Source organism: Leuresthes tenuis, unplaced genomic scaffold (assembly GCF_036924035.1).
Source record: "Leuresthes tenuis unplaced genomic scaffold, fLeuTen1.0.hap1 SCAF_21, whole genome shotgun sequence".
Classification (NCBI taxonomy): domain Eukaryota; kingdom Metazoa; phylum Chordata; class Actinopteri; order Atheriniformes; family Atherinopsidae; genus Leuresthes; species Leuresthes tenuis.
In genome coordinates, this window is record NW_027325375.1 from 31,093,182 (window position 1) to 31,107,552 (window position 14,371).

At 38.4% G+C, this 14,371-nt stretch overlaps 4 protein-coding genes and 1 long non-coding RNA gene across 8 annotated transcripts in view; 1 reads left to right on the forward strand and 4 right to left on the reverse strand.

Annotated features, from left to right (window-relative positions):
* LOC140280331 (uncharacterized) overlaps positions 1-14,371 on the reverse strand; it is a 14,873-nt gene continuing 502 nt past the window's right edge. Inside the window, exons 2-3 of the mRNA XM_072375637.1 lie at positions 10,637-10,648; positions 1-404 (exon numbers count right to left, since the gene is read on the reverse strand). Of these exons, the coding sequence (XP_072231738.1) occupies positions 11-404; positions 10,637-10,648 (406 nt within the window). The 3' untranslated portion in view covers positions 1-10. The remainder of the gene's footprint in view (positions 405-10,636; positions 10,649-14,371) is intronic.
* LOC140280329 (histone H4) lies at positions 2,216-2,553 on the reverse strand. The gene has a single exon (XM_072375635.1). The coding sequence runs from the start codon at positions 2,543-2,545 to the stop codon at positions 2,234-2,236; it is 312 nt and encodes a 103-aa protein (XP_072231736.1). The 5' UTR covers positions 2,546-2,553; the 3' UTR covers positions 2,216-2,233.
* Positions 4,375-14,371, forward strand: part of LOC140280334 (uncharacterized) — a 15,119-nt gene continuing 5,122 nt past the window's right edge. Inside the window, exon 1 of the long non-coding RNA XR_011909402.1 lies at positions 4,375-4,515. This is a non-coding gene — a long non-coding RNA (uncharacterized lncRNA). The remainder of the gene's footprint in view (positions 4,516-14,371) is intronic.
* On the reverse strand, positions 4,525-5,585 carry LOC140280274 (complement C1q-like protein 2). Its single transcript, XM_072375579.1, has 4 exons — positions 5,411-5,585; positions 5,217-5,270; positions 4,980-5,105; positions 4,525-4,905 (listed from the first exon to the last, which is right to left on the reverse strand). The coding sequence occupies exons 1-4, from the start codon at positions 5,583-5,585 to the stop codon at positions 4,628-4,630; spliced, it is 633 nt and encodes a 210-aa protein (XP_072231680.1). The 3' UTR covers positions 4,525-4,627.
* The window catches only part of LOC140280321 (complement C1q tumor necrosis factor-related protein 3-like), a 12,104-nt gene continuing 8,030 nt past the window's right edge, over positions 10,298-14,371 (reverse strand). Inside the window, exons 1-5 of one of the 4 annotated variants that reach the window (XM_072375625.1) lie at positions 12,498-12,710; positions 12,304-12,357; positions 11,866-11,928; positions 10,912-11,043; positions 10,298-10,827 (exon numbers count right to left, since the gene is read on the reverse strand). In XM_072375625.1, the coding sequence (XP_072231726.1) occupies positions 10,547-10,827; positions 10,912-11,043; positions 11,866-11,928; positions 12,304-12,357; positions 12,498-12,678 (711 nt within the window). In that variant the 5' untranslated portion in view covers positions 12,679-12,710 and the 3' untranslated portion in view covers positions 10,298-10,546. Of the gene's footprint in view, positions 10,828-10,911; positions 11,044-11,865; positions 11,929-12,303; positions 12,367-12,497; positions 12,711-14,371 lie in introns of those variants that run through there. The other 3 variants (XM_072375624.1, XM_072375626.1, XM_072375623.1) reach the window with 3 other exon arrangements.

Sequence of the window (14,371 nt, forward strand, 5' to 3'; positions counted from 1 at the left end):
TATCGGGTGTTTACTTGGCCTTGGCAGCCTTCTCGGTCTTCTTGGGCAGAAGAACAGCCTGGATGTTGGGCAGCACGCCGCCCTGAGCGATGGTGACGCCGCCGAGCAGCTTGTTGAGCTCCTCGTCGTTGCGGACAGCCAGCTGCAGGTGACGTGGGATGATCCTGGTCTTCTTGTTGTCGCGGGCAGCGTTTCCAGCCAGCTCCAAGATCTCAGCGGTCAGATACTCCAGAACAGCCGCCAGATAGACGGGAGCTCCGGCACCGACACGCTGAGCATAGTTTCCTTTACGGAGCAGCCTGTGGACACGGCCGACGGGAAACTGAAGCCCGGCCCGGGAGGAGCGGGTCTTTGCCTTTGCTCTGGCTTTGCCTCCGGTCTTTCCTCTTCCAGACATAATGAAACTTTACTTTCAAACGTTCAAATGAAAAACCAGTAACTAATGTTGAATGCCAGCAAGTATATACTATAGCAGCTGCTCGTTCATTGGTTAGACTGGGCGTTAAAGTAATTGACCAATCACAGAAGAGCTCAGGTCGAACGTACATATCATTAACAAGACTCTCCTCCATGCCTGAAAATTCAAAATCTCAAACGGTTACTCGCAGTTTCTTCCCAAATTTAGGCTTGTTTGTTATTGTTTACAGCACAACATCAGAAAAAAAATTAGATGGTTCAATTTTACCTTCCTCTAATTTTCCTGCTTTTAACATTTAAAGTCCAATTTGCTTTAATGTCTGTTTTGTAAACAGTGCTTTTTTAAAAGTTGATTCAAGTCAAATGTGTAGAAAAACACTTGATAAAATAATCAAATAATGTATAATAAAGCTCAATATTCTAAATCTTAGATTAAAGTGTAAAGGCAACTCATCATTGTCATCAAATCAGTGAATAGAACTGCTTGTTTTAACCCCAGTAAAAATTTTCTTAAATGATAAGCAACCTGAAATGATCCATTCGGTCTGTGCTGGACTGAGAAAGGTTCGTTGAAGGAGGCCAGTTTGTCATCCTCGTTCAAATCTCTGTAATAGATGGTTCTTCTGTAGAAACAGAGGAAGATTCGCTGTAGTGATTCTATTAAAGATCTATTTGGAATTAAATCAAAAGTGACCAATCAGTGCAAGTTTACACCAAAAACTACAGAAGACTAAGAAAAGAGCTAGCATGAATTTGGTGCACAAATACATGTTTTTTCAGGAGTATTTCAAGCAGCTTGATTCTCTGGGTTGACAGAATAAACTAAAGGGATCCTTAAAGCAGATCAATCCCAGGCAAAAGAGGGACTTTCCATTAAGGAAGTTCATCCAAGTCAGACCATTGCCATCAGTTTGCCATTTTCACATGGTAAGAAATTAAAAATGTTGAAAGTGTGCTGTGAAAGTTGCTTTAATTCTGATTGCCAAGTTTCTTATTCTCATCGTCTTGTTGCCTGTAATTAAATTTATTTAGGAAGACAGCCATTATGCTTAATCAGAACTCAATTGAACATTTTAAGTAAACTTACATGTAACTAAGCTGCTTGTTGTGTGCTCAGTTACTGCGTTTTGCAGCCCTGTGCATTGTGCAGTGTTGAGCTAATGTGAAACATTTACATTTCACTATTTACAAAACGCAGTCTCAGATTACAGCACTAATTTTCCAGAATGAGATTTCCATTTTTGTTGTTGGACAGCTGGAAAGGTCAGCTGCAAGTCTCCCATTAGTCTTCGAATGTCACCTGCACACAGATAATTTACATTAATACATCTGGCAGAAACACAGAATAATACGCATCTCATTGAATGAAATGCTATAATTGCTCAAGATTTTCTTATTTCAGTCTCTGCTGGTCATACATTAAACAGGAACTTCAGTATTTTTAAATCTGGACCTTATTTCTGGCATGAAATATATTTATCTGCTCACCGAGAACAGTTTGGTGAAAGTTGGCATCCTTTGGAAGCCATTTAGGTAACTAAAACCATATAGAGTGAACGGGGAAAAGATGCAGCCTCAAAATGAAACATCATTTAACTTTATTTTTCACAAATACTTTAAGACGATGTATAGATACAATTAAGAGCAGTTTTAAAAGATGTTTTTTATTAATAAACCAGAAGAAAAGCTTATGCAGGTCTACAGCATTGTGACTGTATCATAGGAATAAAACTGAAACAGATCTGAGCTCTTCAGGTAAAGGTGGGTGGCTCTGAAAAGAGCCGTTGGGTTTGTCTAGAACTGGTTCAGGATCAGTTTAACCTCCGAAGCCGTAGAGAGTGCGGCCCTGTCTCTTGAGCGCGTACACCACGTCCATGGCGGTCACAGTCTTCCTCTTTGCGTGCTCGGTGTAGGTAACAGCATCACGAATAACGTTCTCCAGGAAGACCTTCAACACACCGCGGGTCTCCTCGTAGATCAGGCCGGAAATACGCTTGACTCCGCCGCGGCGAGCCAGGCGGCGGATGGCGGGTTTGGTGATTCCCTGGATGTTATCACGGAGAACTTTACGGTGACGCTTAGCGCCTCCTTTACCGAGTCCTTTGCCGCCCTTTCCTCTTCCGCTCATGTTCGTGGTCTTTTTATTAATTCAAATATGAACTGGTTCCTGTGAGGCACGCGCACTGTATTTATCTCTGAACTGCGGACGTAAAGGAGGGAAATGGGCGGGATTTCGGTGGGCGGAGCCAACGTTAACGGACGTTGACGGAGACAGAGTATCACTTTTATTTGTCAGACTTGCTTTACGAACATTTCACACTCTTCATCCAAGTGTCACAGGGATATGTCCGGAGCCTCTTCTCCTTTGTGAAAGTATATAAGGTCACACAAAAAAATTATGATTAAAATACTAAACAATAACATACATACATATTAAATATGACAACAAACTAAACATGAATAGGAAAATACTTCATATGTTACTGTGAAATAACTTGATTAATTACAGAGCAAATATTTACAAAATGTCATCTGATATATATTGATATCAACTGTTAAGACAAATGTTATGGTGGCGAATTGTTTTGCTATATACTCTGTATTATTATTAGATAATAAAAACATAATTTTGAGATAAAAATACATAATTATGAGATGTATGTGTGAGAACTAATTATGGGTTTTCAGCGCCTCATAACAGAAGGAAAAGGACAGTTAAATAAATACGACTGAATGAATATGAGTCATTTAATTTCAGCGGGAAAATTAAAACAGGCCTGATCAGTTTTCCAATTAAAAGACCAATTAAAGCTGTAACCCTGACTCTAACCTTACTGTGTGAAATGGAGACCTGTTGACCCTTTACAACATTGGTCGTCTTTGACTTCTTTATGTTAAATAGATAAATGTTTCCACCGACATCCCTCTATGGGAAAGATGTTTCCTCACATTACTCTGATGTTACATTTGATTTTCTGATTTCCAGTGACGGCTTGTGGTGACATTGAATGGGGGGGCTAATGTATTATAAAAGCCAAGTAGTTGTATTTCAACATAAAAGGTGTCCTGTTAGAATGTAAGTTTAAACTATCACAACAGCACGGGCCTTTTCAACAAACCACCAAAACACTATTTAGAAGAATGCACTGATGGAAAATATACCATCTACCATCTCTCATACAAATACTTTCACACCATAAAAGGTTTTAAAAAAGGTCAACCCAGACTTGTGCTAAAAAATTGGTACTATAGCCTATTGCAATTTGCTTTGGAACACAATAATCCAAACATCAGCACAAAACTAAAATAGTAACTCCAGAAAAACACTCCAGAAAGACGTTAAGAGAGCCTTAAAAGAAATACTCCACAAAATGTTCCATCTGTGTGACATGAATGGGGGGGGGGTTCAAGCTTCAAGAGGCCGTTAGCCGTTAGCTGTTAGCTGTTAGCCGGTCCTTTCTCTCAAACCAAGTTACACAAAAGCTACGATTTTGGCGCTTTTCTTTCTGTGTAATTTGGATATCCTCTGGATGATGTGCTCCTACTTTTTTTTGAGATAAAAATACATAATTATGAGATGTATGTGTGAGAACTAACTAATTATTTTCAGCGCCTCATAACAGAAGGAAAAGGACAGTTAAATAAATACGACTGAATGAATATGAGTAATTTAATTTAAGAGGGAAAATTAAAACAGGCCTGATCAGTTTTCCAATTGAAAGACCAATTAAAGCTGTAACCCTGACTCTAACCTTACTGTGTGAAATGACCTGTTGACCCTTTACAACATCGGGCGTCTTTGACTTCTTTGTGCTAAATAGATAAATGCCTCCACCGACATCCCTCTATGGGAAAGATGTTTCCTCACATTACTCTGATGTTACATTTGATTTTCTGATTTCACTCTGTTGACGTGTATGTTTGAAACAAATGAAGAAATATTCTCAGACGTTGCTGCTTTGACACATTTATTCTTTATTGAGAAAACGCAGAATCAGAAAAATAATCCCTTTGAATCATGAGAAGTAATAAAACAGCCACATTTTCCATTTATATTCATCATTATTTGCATTTTGATTTGGATTAAGAGATAGTTTCGTCAGACAGAATTATTTTTATTGCAGATGATCAGATAAATGTCAGATTAATACGATTAAGGACAACAGGAACCTGCAGATCATCTTTCAGAAACAGAGAAACTGTTTTTCTCTCACATGATAAACAGCAGACGACCGCTGAAGGTTGTGTGGTGATTTTGATTGTCATATATTCTTGAATGATGCCACTGTTGTACAAATACTTGATCTCCACTCTCCAGAAGCAGTGTAGCACCATTAGAGGAACTTGCAAACTGGTACCGCTGATGTTCATATGCCAGGAAGATTCTCTCCCCGTTTCTCACCAACGCAGCGCCTGAAGTAGGACCGCCTTGTCCACTTACGTACCACTCAAAGTGGTAGGCTCCTTTCACCGGTGCAGTGAAAATACCTGCAGGATGTTTGCTGTTTAATGGAAAATCCAATCTGAAATTTGCTCAGACTTGTATTGATACAGTTTGTTACCTGTGTGATCGTTGTAGGCATTTCCAATGTTTGTTACGACATGTTTGAAGACCAACGTAGTGAAAGTGTTAAAGGGTCCAAAATATCTGTGGTGGTCAGTCAGAGCAGCTGAGAAAGCCACCTGACCTGTTAAAGAGGGAATATCAGAATTTAAGATGTTTTTGAGTCACACGTTCATCAAAGTTTTGTCAAAGTGATAAAAACCTAATCAGAGCTGTGATGATTTCCACATGTTACCTTCCAGCTGCTTCTTCAGAGTCTCGATTTCAGCTCCCTGACTCTCAAACTTTGCTGCATGTGACGAAAAACACAACATTAATGGCTTTTTAAAATTAAATTTAGCTTCAATTCTCTGGAATCTTCTTTTTTCACCCAGAAAAAATACAAAATATGGCTCCTTCATTCCTTCATTATGTAACAAAACACTGTACCTGCACTCTCTTTTTTTAGGGACCTGAGCTCCAGCCTCTGTTCGGTCAACGAGGCGATCATCTCTCTCAGAGCAGCATGGACGTCCGGTGAAAATGACTGCTGCAGTGCCAACGCCTCCGTCTGATCCGTGGAGACGGAGAGGACCACAAGAAGCAGCGGGAGAAATAGAGTCATCTTCATTCTTTCTCTGGAAATCTTAACACCTCGACTGTGTCCCCTGCAAACCTGAGAGGTTTTTATAGCTCGAAAAAAGAGGTGTGAGGATGAGGGAGTTCAGATTAAGATCAGGTGACTTTTTTTAACAAAACTATTCAGGAAGAATGTGTTTGCTAGCACAGATGAATGCCCTCATGCAGCATAATGAACAACAAACAGCTGGTTTGTGCAAGAACACAGCCTTCAGACTCACAGATGTACTCAAACTACTTCCCTACACTTCTGCCAAAGGTGAGAGAATAATAGAGAAAAATTCATTATAGAAACTTTCATGAGAACTAAAATGTCCACTACTACGTTTTTGGGTGTGTTATGTCCCGATTAACTTCTTTGCATGTGTGTTAAATTTTCAGGAATGAGGAAATGTTTTTAAAAGTAAAAAAACGGGGAAACTGATTTTTTAGATGAGATTATAGATGCGTAGTCGGGTTTTTGTCACGAACACAATTTGTAGAAACATGGAAAAAGAAGAAAGTAAGGCTCTCAAAGAGAAATTTCACCTGCTTTTAGATGCAGCTCACGGTTACCTGCGGGACCAGGTGCCTAAATATGACCCTAAAAAAGACATCAAAAGTCTGAAAAGTAGGTAAAACTCATTTGAAAACCTCAAACAAACACATTGCACTTGCAGTCTTAACAGACTGCAGTGATTAACCCTTTCATGCACGAATTATGAACGCCTCAGTCAGGATTTTTTTCCCCAAGTGTATTTTTTTATCTTTAGGCATAAATTATTTTACACCAATTATTTCAGGAGTTACTGAAATGTCACATGGACATCGTGCATCTGAGGAACAGAAACGTGATGCTTTAACGTCCACTTTAGTGGCCTCTGTGCAACTTTGACAAAAAAACAAAAACATTTATTATGATTAAAAAAGGTTTTTATTTCCATCAACTGAAGTGGACATCGTGCATGAAAGGGTTAAGGAAAATAAAATGTACAAATCCTAGATTAGCAAAAGTATCTCAAATGTGGGACTACCCATTTCAACCCATTAACAGTAAAAACAATGCAAGGAAGACCTACTTCTCTGACATCATCACCAAAAACAGTCATAATGCTCGGGCCTTATTTGCTACAGTTGACAGGCTAACAAACCCTCCTGTGTCAGTGGCAACTGAACTCCATTCCACCATGGCCTGCAATGACTTTGCCACATTCTTCACAGACAAAGTCCGAAATATTAGACAAGCAGTTGGTACATCAGCAGCAGGTTCAGCATATGTACTGTGTCCACCGAAAACCAGTTTAAACACCATGACACTATTTCAACCCATTAACAGTAAAGACCTGGAGGACACCTCTTGCTGTTTAGACATCCTACCAACAGGTTTTTTCAAAGGGGTCTCAAAGACTTTGGAGTCAGACCTGTTACTGATCGTGAACTTGTCCTTAATGTCAGGTGTGTTTCCAGAGCCACTAAAAACAGCTGTAATTAAACCTCTGCTGAAAAAGGACAATCTTGACAAGACACAAGTGAACAACTACAGGCCCATCTCAAATCTCCCATTTTTAAGTAAGATCATTCAAAAAGCGGTTTTTCAACAGCTTAATTACTTTTTAACACAAAATAACTGCTATGATACCTTCCAGTCAGGCTTTAGACAGCACCAAAGCACTGAGACTGCTCTGACCAAAGTGTTTAATGACATATGTCTGAATACAGACAGTGGAAAAATGTCAGTCTTAGTTTTACTGGATCTCAGTGCTGCCTTTGATACAGTTGACCACAATATATTACTCAAACGACTGGAGAACTGGGCTGGTCTTTCCGGAACTGTACTAAACTGGCTTAAAACATACTTAGAGAACAGGAAGTACTTTGTGTCAATAGGTAACTTTACATCTGAGCAGACAAGAATCACATGTGGAGTTCCCCAAGGTTCCATCCTGGGACCTCTTCTGTTTAACATCTACATGCTCCCACTGGCACAGATTATAAAAAACAACCAAATAAACTACCATAGCTATGCAGATGACACACAGATGTATATAACAATGTCACCTCAATGCATTGAGGAGATAAATGACTGGATGTGCCACAACTTCCTCCAGCTAAACAAAAACAAAACTGAGGTAATTGTCTTTGGAGCCAAAGATAAACGATTGAAAGTCACCACAGAGCTTCAATCTATAAACCTAAAAACTACCAACCAGGCCAGAAATCTGGGTGTAGTGATGGACTCAGACCTAAATTTGGACAAACACATTAAAGCAATAACAAAGTCAGCCTACTATCACCTTAAGAATATATCAAGGTTAAAAGATCTGATGTCTCAGCAGGACCTGGACAAACTAGTCCATGCATTCATCTTTAGTAGGCTTGATTATTGTAACAGCATCTTTACAGGTCTACAAAGTCTAAAAAGTGGTGAAGTGGTCCCAGTAGAGTGCCTGTGTAGAAATCCCTCCGTTAGCTCTCCTATAGCTGCAAGTAGCCACATAACAGCAGCTATGAGCTAACAGAGCTATATAGTTTAATTTTGCAAGAAGATTCTGAGGTTTTTGAATGTAGCTTGAAAATTGGGTTTTGTGTTCACAGTTTACAGAAAAGGAGAGCAGCTTTCAAGAAATGTGTCTTAGCAATCGAGAAAAACTGTCATTTGTTTGCTTTTAAAGCATGGCACTGATTTGTGCATATTTACTCTTAAAGAAGGTAAATGACTACAGAGGTAAACACAGTTTTTCTATGTTTTATTGATGCGTCTTAAACCTTTAAGTGTGTTTATCAGAAAGTTATTTGTAAACCTGAGTCAAAGAAGTCTTAATTACAGATAGACTGATGTGTTTTGGGGGTTTTTTCAGGGCAAATACCAATTATTAATAGTTCAGAGCCGATATTCATTCGCAGTAAAAGTGAAAATATTGGTGTCAAAATTTTAAATAAAACTCCAACACTTAAGTTTGTTTAAATGCCTTTAAGCATATGTTTATTAAACAGCTTTTCAGATAACAGATCATGTTCTAATTATTTTTCTTAGAATTTTACAACAAAGATGTCTATTGTTCTAAGTGCAGGGAGCTCCAAGGCTCAGCAGCATGTCCAATAAAGTGAAATGAAACAAATAACAACAGTGCAAAAATAATACTATGCTAACATCCAACAGTGCACCATCAGATTAAAAATAATCATGTGCAGAATGAAGCTGCGAGTCTGGTTTGAATGAGTCTGAATGATGAGTTTCTAGCAGCTGTGAGCTGCAGCCACTGAGCTAATACAGCGATTAGCTTCATGTGTTTATGCAATTGCAGTTAGAATAACAGTTGTGTCTCCTCTTTGCAGTTAGCTGGCAGTAGCAGCAGTGAGTCAGTGAATGATTTTATGGAGACAATGACTGTAACTCAGAGTCAGTAAAATGAATCTGAGTTTTGAATGATTGACTCATGAATCGCTACTGTGAGCGAGCAGAGCTGCCGCTTCTGTTAAAATAACGTTATTGGAGTCACAGTAACGTTACTAGCAGTTGTGAGGGTGAGTTGTGAGTTAGCTGTAGAGGGCTGGGATGTTTATTACAATTTGGGGACAGTTTGCTGCCTTAACTTACCTTTGAAACATATATCCGCTCTAAAGCTTCTCCTCGAGTCAAAACTATTTCTCCTCTCTGCCTGTGAGCAGAGTGGCTCTCACTGCTGATTGGCTGTTACCTGGCTGTGTGTAACCAATCAGATGGTGCTGTGGGTGGGACGATGCCGGAGACAGAGAGGCGCAGCTGCATCAGAGCCAAAATAAACCGGTTTGAAATTCAGCTTTTAACGGCCGTCCGATTAAAAAAAGGCTGATGCCGATACGTGTCAAAATGCTGAAAATCGGCGCCGATAATCGGTTGATCCTGAGTCATAAAAGAAGACCGACTTATTTATACGCCCATCATACAATGCAAATGAAGTGAGGAAACGGTGTCTCAGAACCATTTAAAGTTATTTTTAATCTATTTTTTATTCGTTTTGTTCAGTACACTTTTCTGCACCTAGCTACTCGCTGACACTGTAAGCTGTCAAAATGTTCAACTCATTTGGGAGATTAGTGCCATGACTTTTAGTAATTCTAACATTTAGTTTTTAAGTTAATAAAGCTGTAAAATAATTGGACAATCTGTGATTTTTGGGCAACTTGCTGCACCATGACTGTCCTGAAGCAAGTTTATGATCTCTGGTAAACTTTGTTATATCTAAAAGATCAAACCGCTGTCAAGTTTTAAGTTTGAGAGACAATTAAATCCACTTTCAAGAGAACACAGTAAAAAATCTCATCATGTGTGTTCCTGCTACCCTTCCTGAGGTCTGTTGTGTCATCTTTGTTTAGCTTTTGGAAATTAGGAAATATTCAAAGTCCAACCAGGAAAAGATCAACAAAAACGTTTTTTGATCAGATAATGAGTTTAAACTGAGAATACCTGTTTTTTAAAAACATTTTTGATGATACGGCTGCATGTGACATGACAGAGGAGAAGACTAACGCTTGATTTCACATCTGTTCTCCTTCTGTTGACCCTTTACAACATCGGGCGTCTTTGACTTCTTTGTGCTAAATAGATAAATGCCTCCACTACATCCCTCTATGGGAAAGATGTTTCCTCACATTACTCTGATGTTACATTTGATTTTCTGATTTCACTCTGTTGACGTGTATGTTTGAAACAAATGAAGAAATATTCTCAGACGTTGCTGCTTTGACACATTTATTCTTTATTGAGAAAACTCAGAATCAGAAAAATAATCCCTTTGAATCATGAGAAGTAATAAAACAGCCACATTTTCCATTTATATTCATCATTATTTGCATTTTGTTTAAGAGAAAGTTTCATCACATAGAATTATTTTGATTGCAGATGATCAGATAAATGTCAGATTAATATGATTAAGGACAACAGGAACCTGCAGATCATCTTTCAGAAACAGAGAAACTGTTTTTCTCTCACATGTTGAACAGCAGATGACCGCTGAAGGTTGTGTGGTGATTATTATTGTCAAATAGAATTGCATTAGGCCACTGTTGTACAAATACTTGATCTCCACTCTCCAGAAGCAGTGTAGCACCATTAGCAGAAGTTCCGTAAGAGGACCGCTGATATTCATATGCGATGAAGATTCTCTCTCCGTTTTTCACTAACACTGCAGCTGCAGCATGTCTGCCACCATGTGCACCTACGTACCACTCAAAGTGGTAGGCTCCTTTCACCGGTGCAGTGAAAATACCTGCAAAATGAATGTTGTTTAATGATAAATCAAATCTGAAATTTGCTCAGACTTGTTGTACTTGTATTTTATGTATATTGTTACCTGTTTGCTGGTTGTAGGCATTTCCAATGTTTGTTACGACATGTTTGAAGACCAACGTAGTGAAAGTGTTAAAGGGTCCGAATGTTGTGCTTCCGTCAACCAACAGAGAAGCTGAGAAAGCCACCTGCCTGACTGTTAAAGAGAGAAAATCAGTATCTAAGGTGTTGTTGAGTCACACTTTCATCACAGTTATGACAGCAAAACACATTTCTTTGTTATAAAGAGTCAAAATAAATAATATTTTAGCCACTTTCATAGATCCGTAAAAAATTGTGAATATTTCTAAACATAATGACATTCGGGGGCCTCATCATGTGGACAGTTTTACATCACTGCCAGATTTAAATGAATGTACGGTTCACCTGAAACCAAATTAAGGTGTTATGTTCAACTTGTAACAGTTCCGCAGAATCTGTGATACGATCGATCACAGCATTCTGTTACAGAGACTTGAACATGTTATTGGGATAAAAGGAACTGCATTAGGCTGGTTTAAGTCATATTTATCTGATAGATTCCAGGTTGTTCTTGTAAATGAAGAATCTTCCTCACACACCACAGTAAGTCATGGAGTTCCTCAGGGTTCTGTGCTTGGACCAATTATTTTTACTTTATACATGCTTCCATTAGGTAACATTATTAGACAGCATGGCATAAATTTCCATTGCTATGCTGATGATACTCAGCTGTACCTTTCTATGAAACCACATGAAACCAATAGGTTGGTCAGACTATGAGCATGTCAGCAGCATGCAGGCTTTGGATCCAAAAAATGGCACATTTATCCATCAGAAAGAACATTTTCCAAACTAATTTATTATTATAAGTTATATAAGATTATACGATTTATTTCATATCAATCCTCATTAAAGTGATGCAGATTAAAACTAATACAAGTAAATTACACAATCAGTGATAAAAATTAAGAGGATAAACTATCTCCCTGCAACATACCTTCCAGCTGCTGCTTCAGCTTGTTGGTCTCAGTCTCCTGTCCCTCCAATTTCGTGTCATGTTCTGAAAAACAGAAAATTAGTTTCATGACACAGATATGGGTTGCAAATATTTCATCTTGTTGCCAAAGCTTAGAGACCCTCTAATATGTGAGCAGCATTCAGGCTTTGGATCCAAGAAATGGCAAATTTGTCCATCAGAGAGAACATTTTCCAAACTAAAGATCATTTTAACTTCATATCAATCCTCATTAAAGTGATGCAGATTAAAATCAATACAAGTAAATTAACACAACCAATAATCACAATAAAAAATATATAACTATATTCCTTAATACACCTACAACATGTGCCTCCACAGTCATGTAAAGAACGAGTTTCAAGCTAAAAGTTCAAAGTTTGATTGGATTAATCAGAGCTGTGGTTATTTCCTCGTTACCTTCCAGCTGCTTCTTCAGATTCTTAATTTCAGCTTCCTGTCTCTCAGACTTTGCTGCATATCCTGAAAAACACAGCATGAATGAATTTTAGAATTTTTATTTTGCTTCAATTCTCTGGAATCTTCTTTTTTCACCCAGAAAAAATACAAAATATGGCTCCTTCATTCCTTCATTATGTAACAAAACACTGTACCTGCACTCTCTTTTTTTAGGGACCTGAGCTCCAGCCTCTGTTCGGTCAACGAGGCGATCATCTCTCTCAGAGCAGCATGGACGTCCGGTGAAAATGACTGCTGCAGTGCCAACGCCTCCGTCTGATCCGTGGAGACGGAGAGGACCACGAGAAGCAGCGGGATAAATAGAATCATCTTCATTCTTTCTCTGGAAATCTCAACACCTCGACTGTGTCCCCTGCAAACCTGAGAGGTTTTTATAGCTCGAAAAAAGAGGTGTGAGGATGAGGGAGTTAAGATTAAGATCAGGTGACTTTTTTTACCAAAACTATTCAGGAAGAATGTGTTTGCTAGCACAGATGAATGCCCTCATGCAGCATAATGAACAACAAACAGTTGGTTTGTGCAAGAACACAGCCTTCAGACTCACAGATGTACTCAAACTACTTCCCTACAGTTCTGTCAAAGGTGAGAGAATAATAGAGAAAAATTAATTATAGAAACTTTCATGAGAACATAGCTAAAATGTCCACTATTACGTTTTTGGGTGTGTTATGTCCTGATTAACTTCTTTGCATGTGTGTTAAATTTTCAGGAATGAGGAAATGTTTTTAAAAGTAAAAAAACGGGGAAACTGATTTTTTTAGATTAGATTATAGATGCGTAGTCGGGTTTTTGTCACGAACACAATTTGTAGAAACATGGAAAAAGAAGAAAGTAAGGCTCTCAAAGAGAAATTTCACCTGCTTTTAGATGCAAAAATTAGGGGAAGTCGATGGTTGATACTTCCTTCTTAAATCGGTTCAGAGTCTTATTATTATTTATATGGTTATGAAAAGGACACTAAACCCAAAGTTTGTTGTGTTTTGACAATAAACAGTTGTGATAATGCTGAAAAACAGTGTAATGTTCTTATTTCCTCATAAAATTAGGTCAAGAATCAATGAGGGAATTGATCAAGAAGAAGCTCTAATCGTGGTATTGTTATGAATAAATCTTATTAATCACTATCCTGAATAAAAAATTTTGAAGAAAGACGTTGATGTGTTGACATTCAGATGGGCCCAGCACTGCATCAAAGGTTAATGATAAAATAGAAAAGATGAGCCGCATAACAATCGCAGCTTTTGAAAATGTTATCAATTATATATTTAATTTCAGGCCACTTGAGATCATACCTGTGCAATCCATATGCAGAAAAATGTGCTGTGAAGGACTGATGGAAACTCATTACATAATGTTTCCTTGTGGAGTTTGAAGAGAAAGAGACGACGTTTCGGTAAGTCTCTATTATTTATTCATCTCCTTACTCCACTTAAGAAAAACTATCAAACTGACAATAACTGACATCAACTGACAGAACATACATTTCGTTTTCATGACAACAACCGTTGTCATGGAGACCAGAAACGTTATTTGTGTGTGCGTTCTAATTCATCAGTGTCCCACAACCTCATACTTTCGGTATTCATTTCAACTCCCCACACCTACCTCAGTCACAGGCCAACTTATATCCTGACTGTTACCTCTCTGATGGTACTCCATAGTGTTTTATTTATTTCTTGTTAAACAATGAGTTTACAGAGTGACCAAAGCGCCCCCGCCCTTTTTCACCTCTGCCCGCCAACTTCAAACAAAGACAGGTCTCCATAGAAACAAGACCTTACCGGCCAGCAGCTGAACCAATCAGAGGCGGGGGACGGCACAGTAGAATTTGCATGCAAGCTCGATTAGGGAAAAGATTTTCTTTTAAGCCTGTCTTTGCTCCTCCGTGTGTATATTTAATGAAAAAAAGTGTACAATATTAAATGGTATTCTTTTTAACATTTAGTGGGAAGAAATTCTGTATTTATTTACTTTTAGAGACAAATGTCAATGGATGAAATTGAGTTTT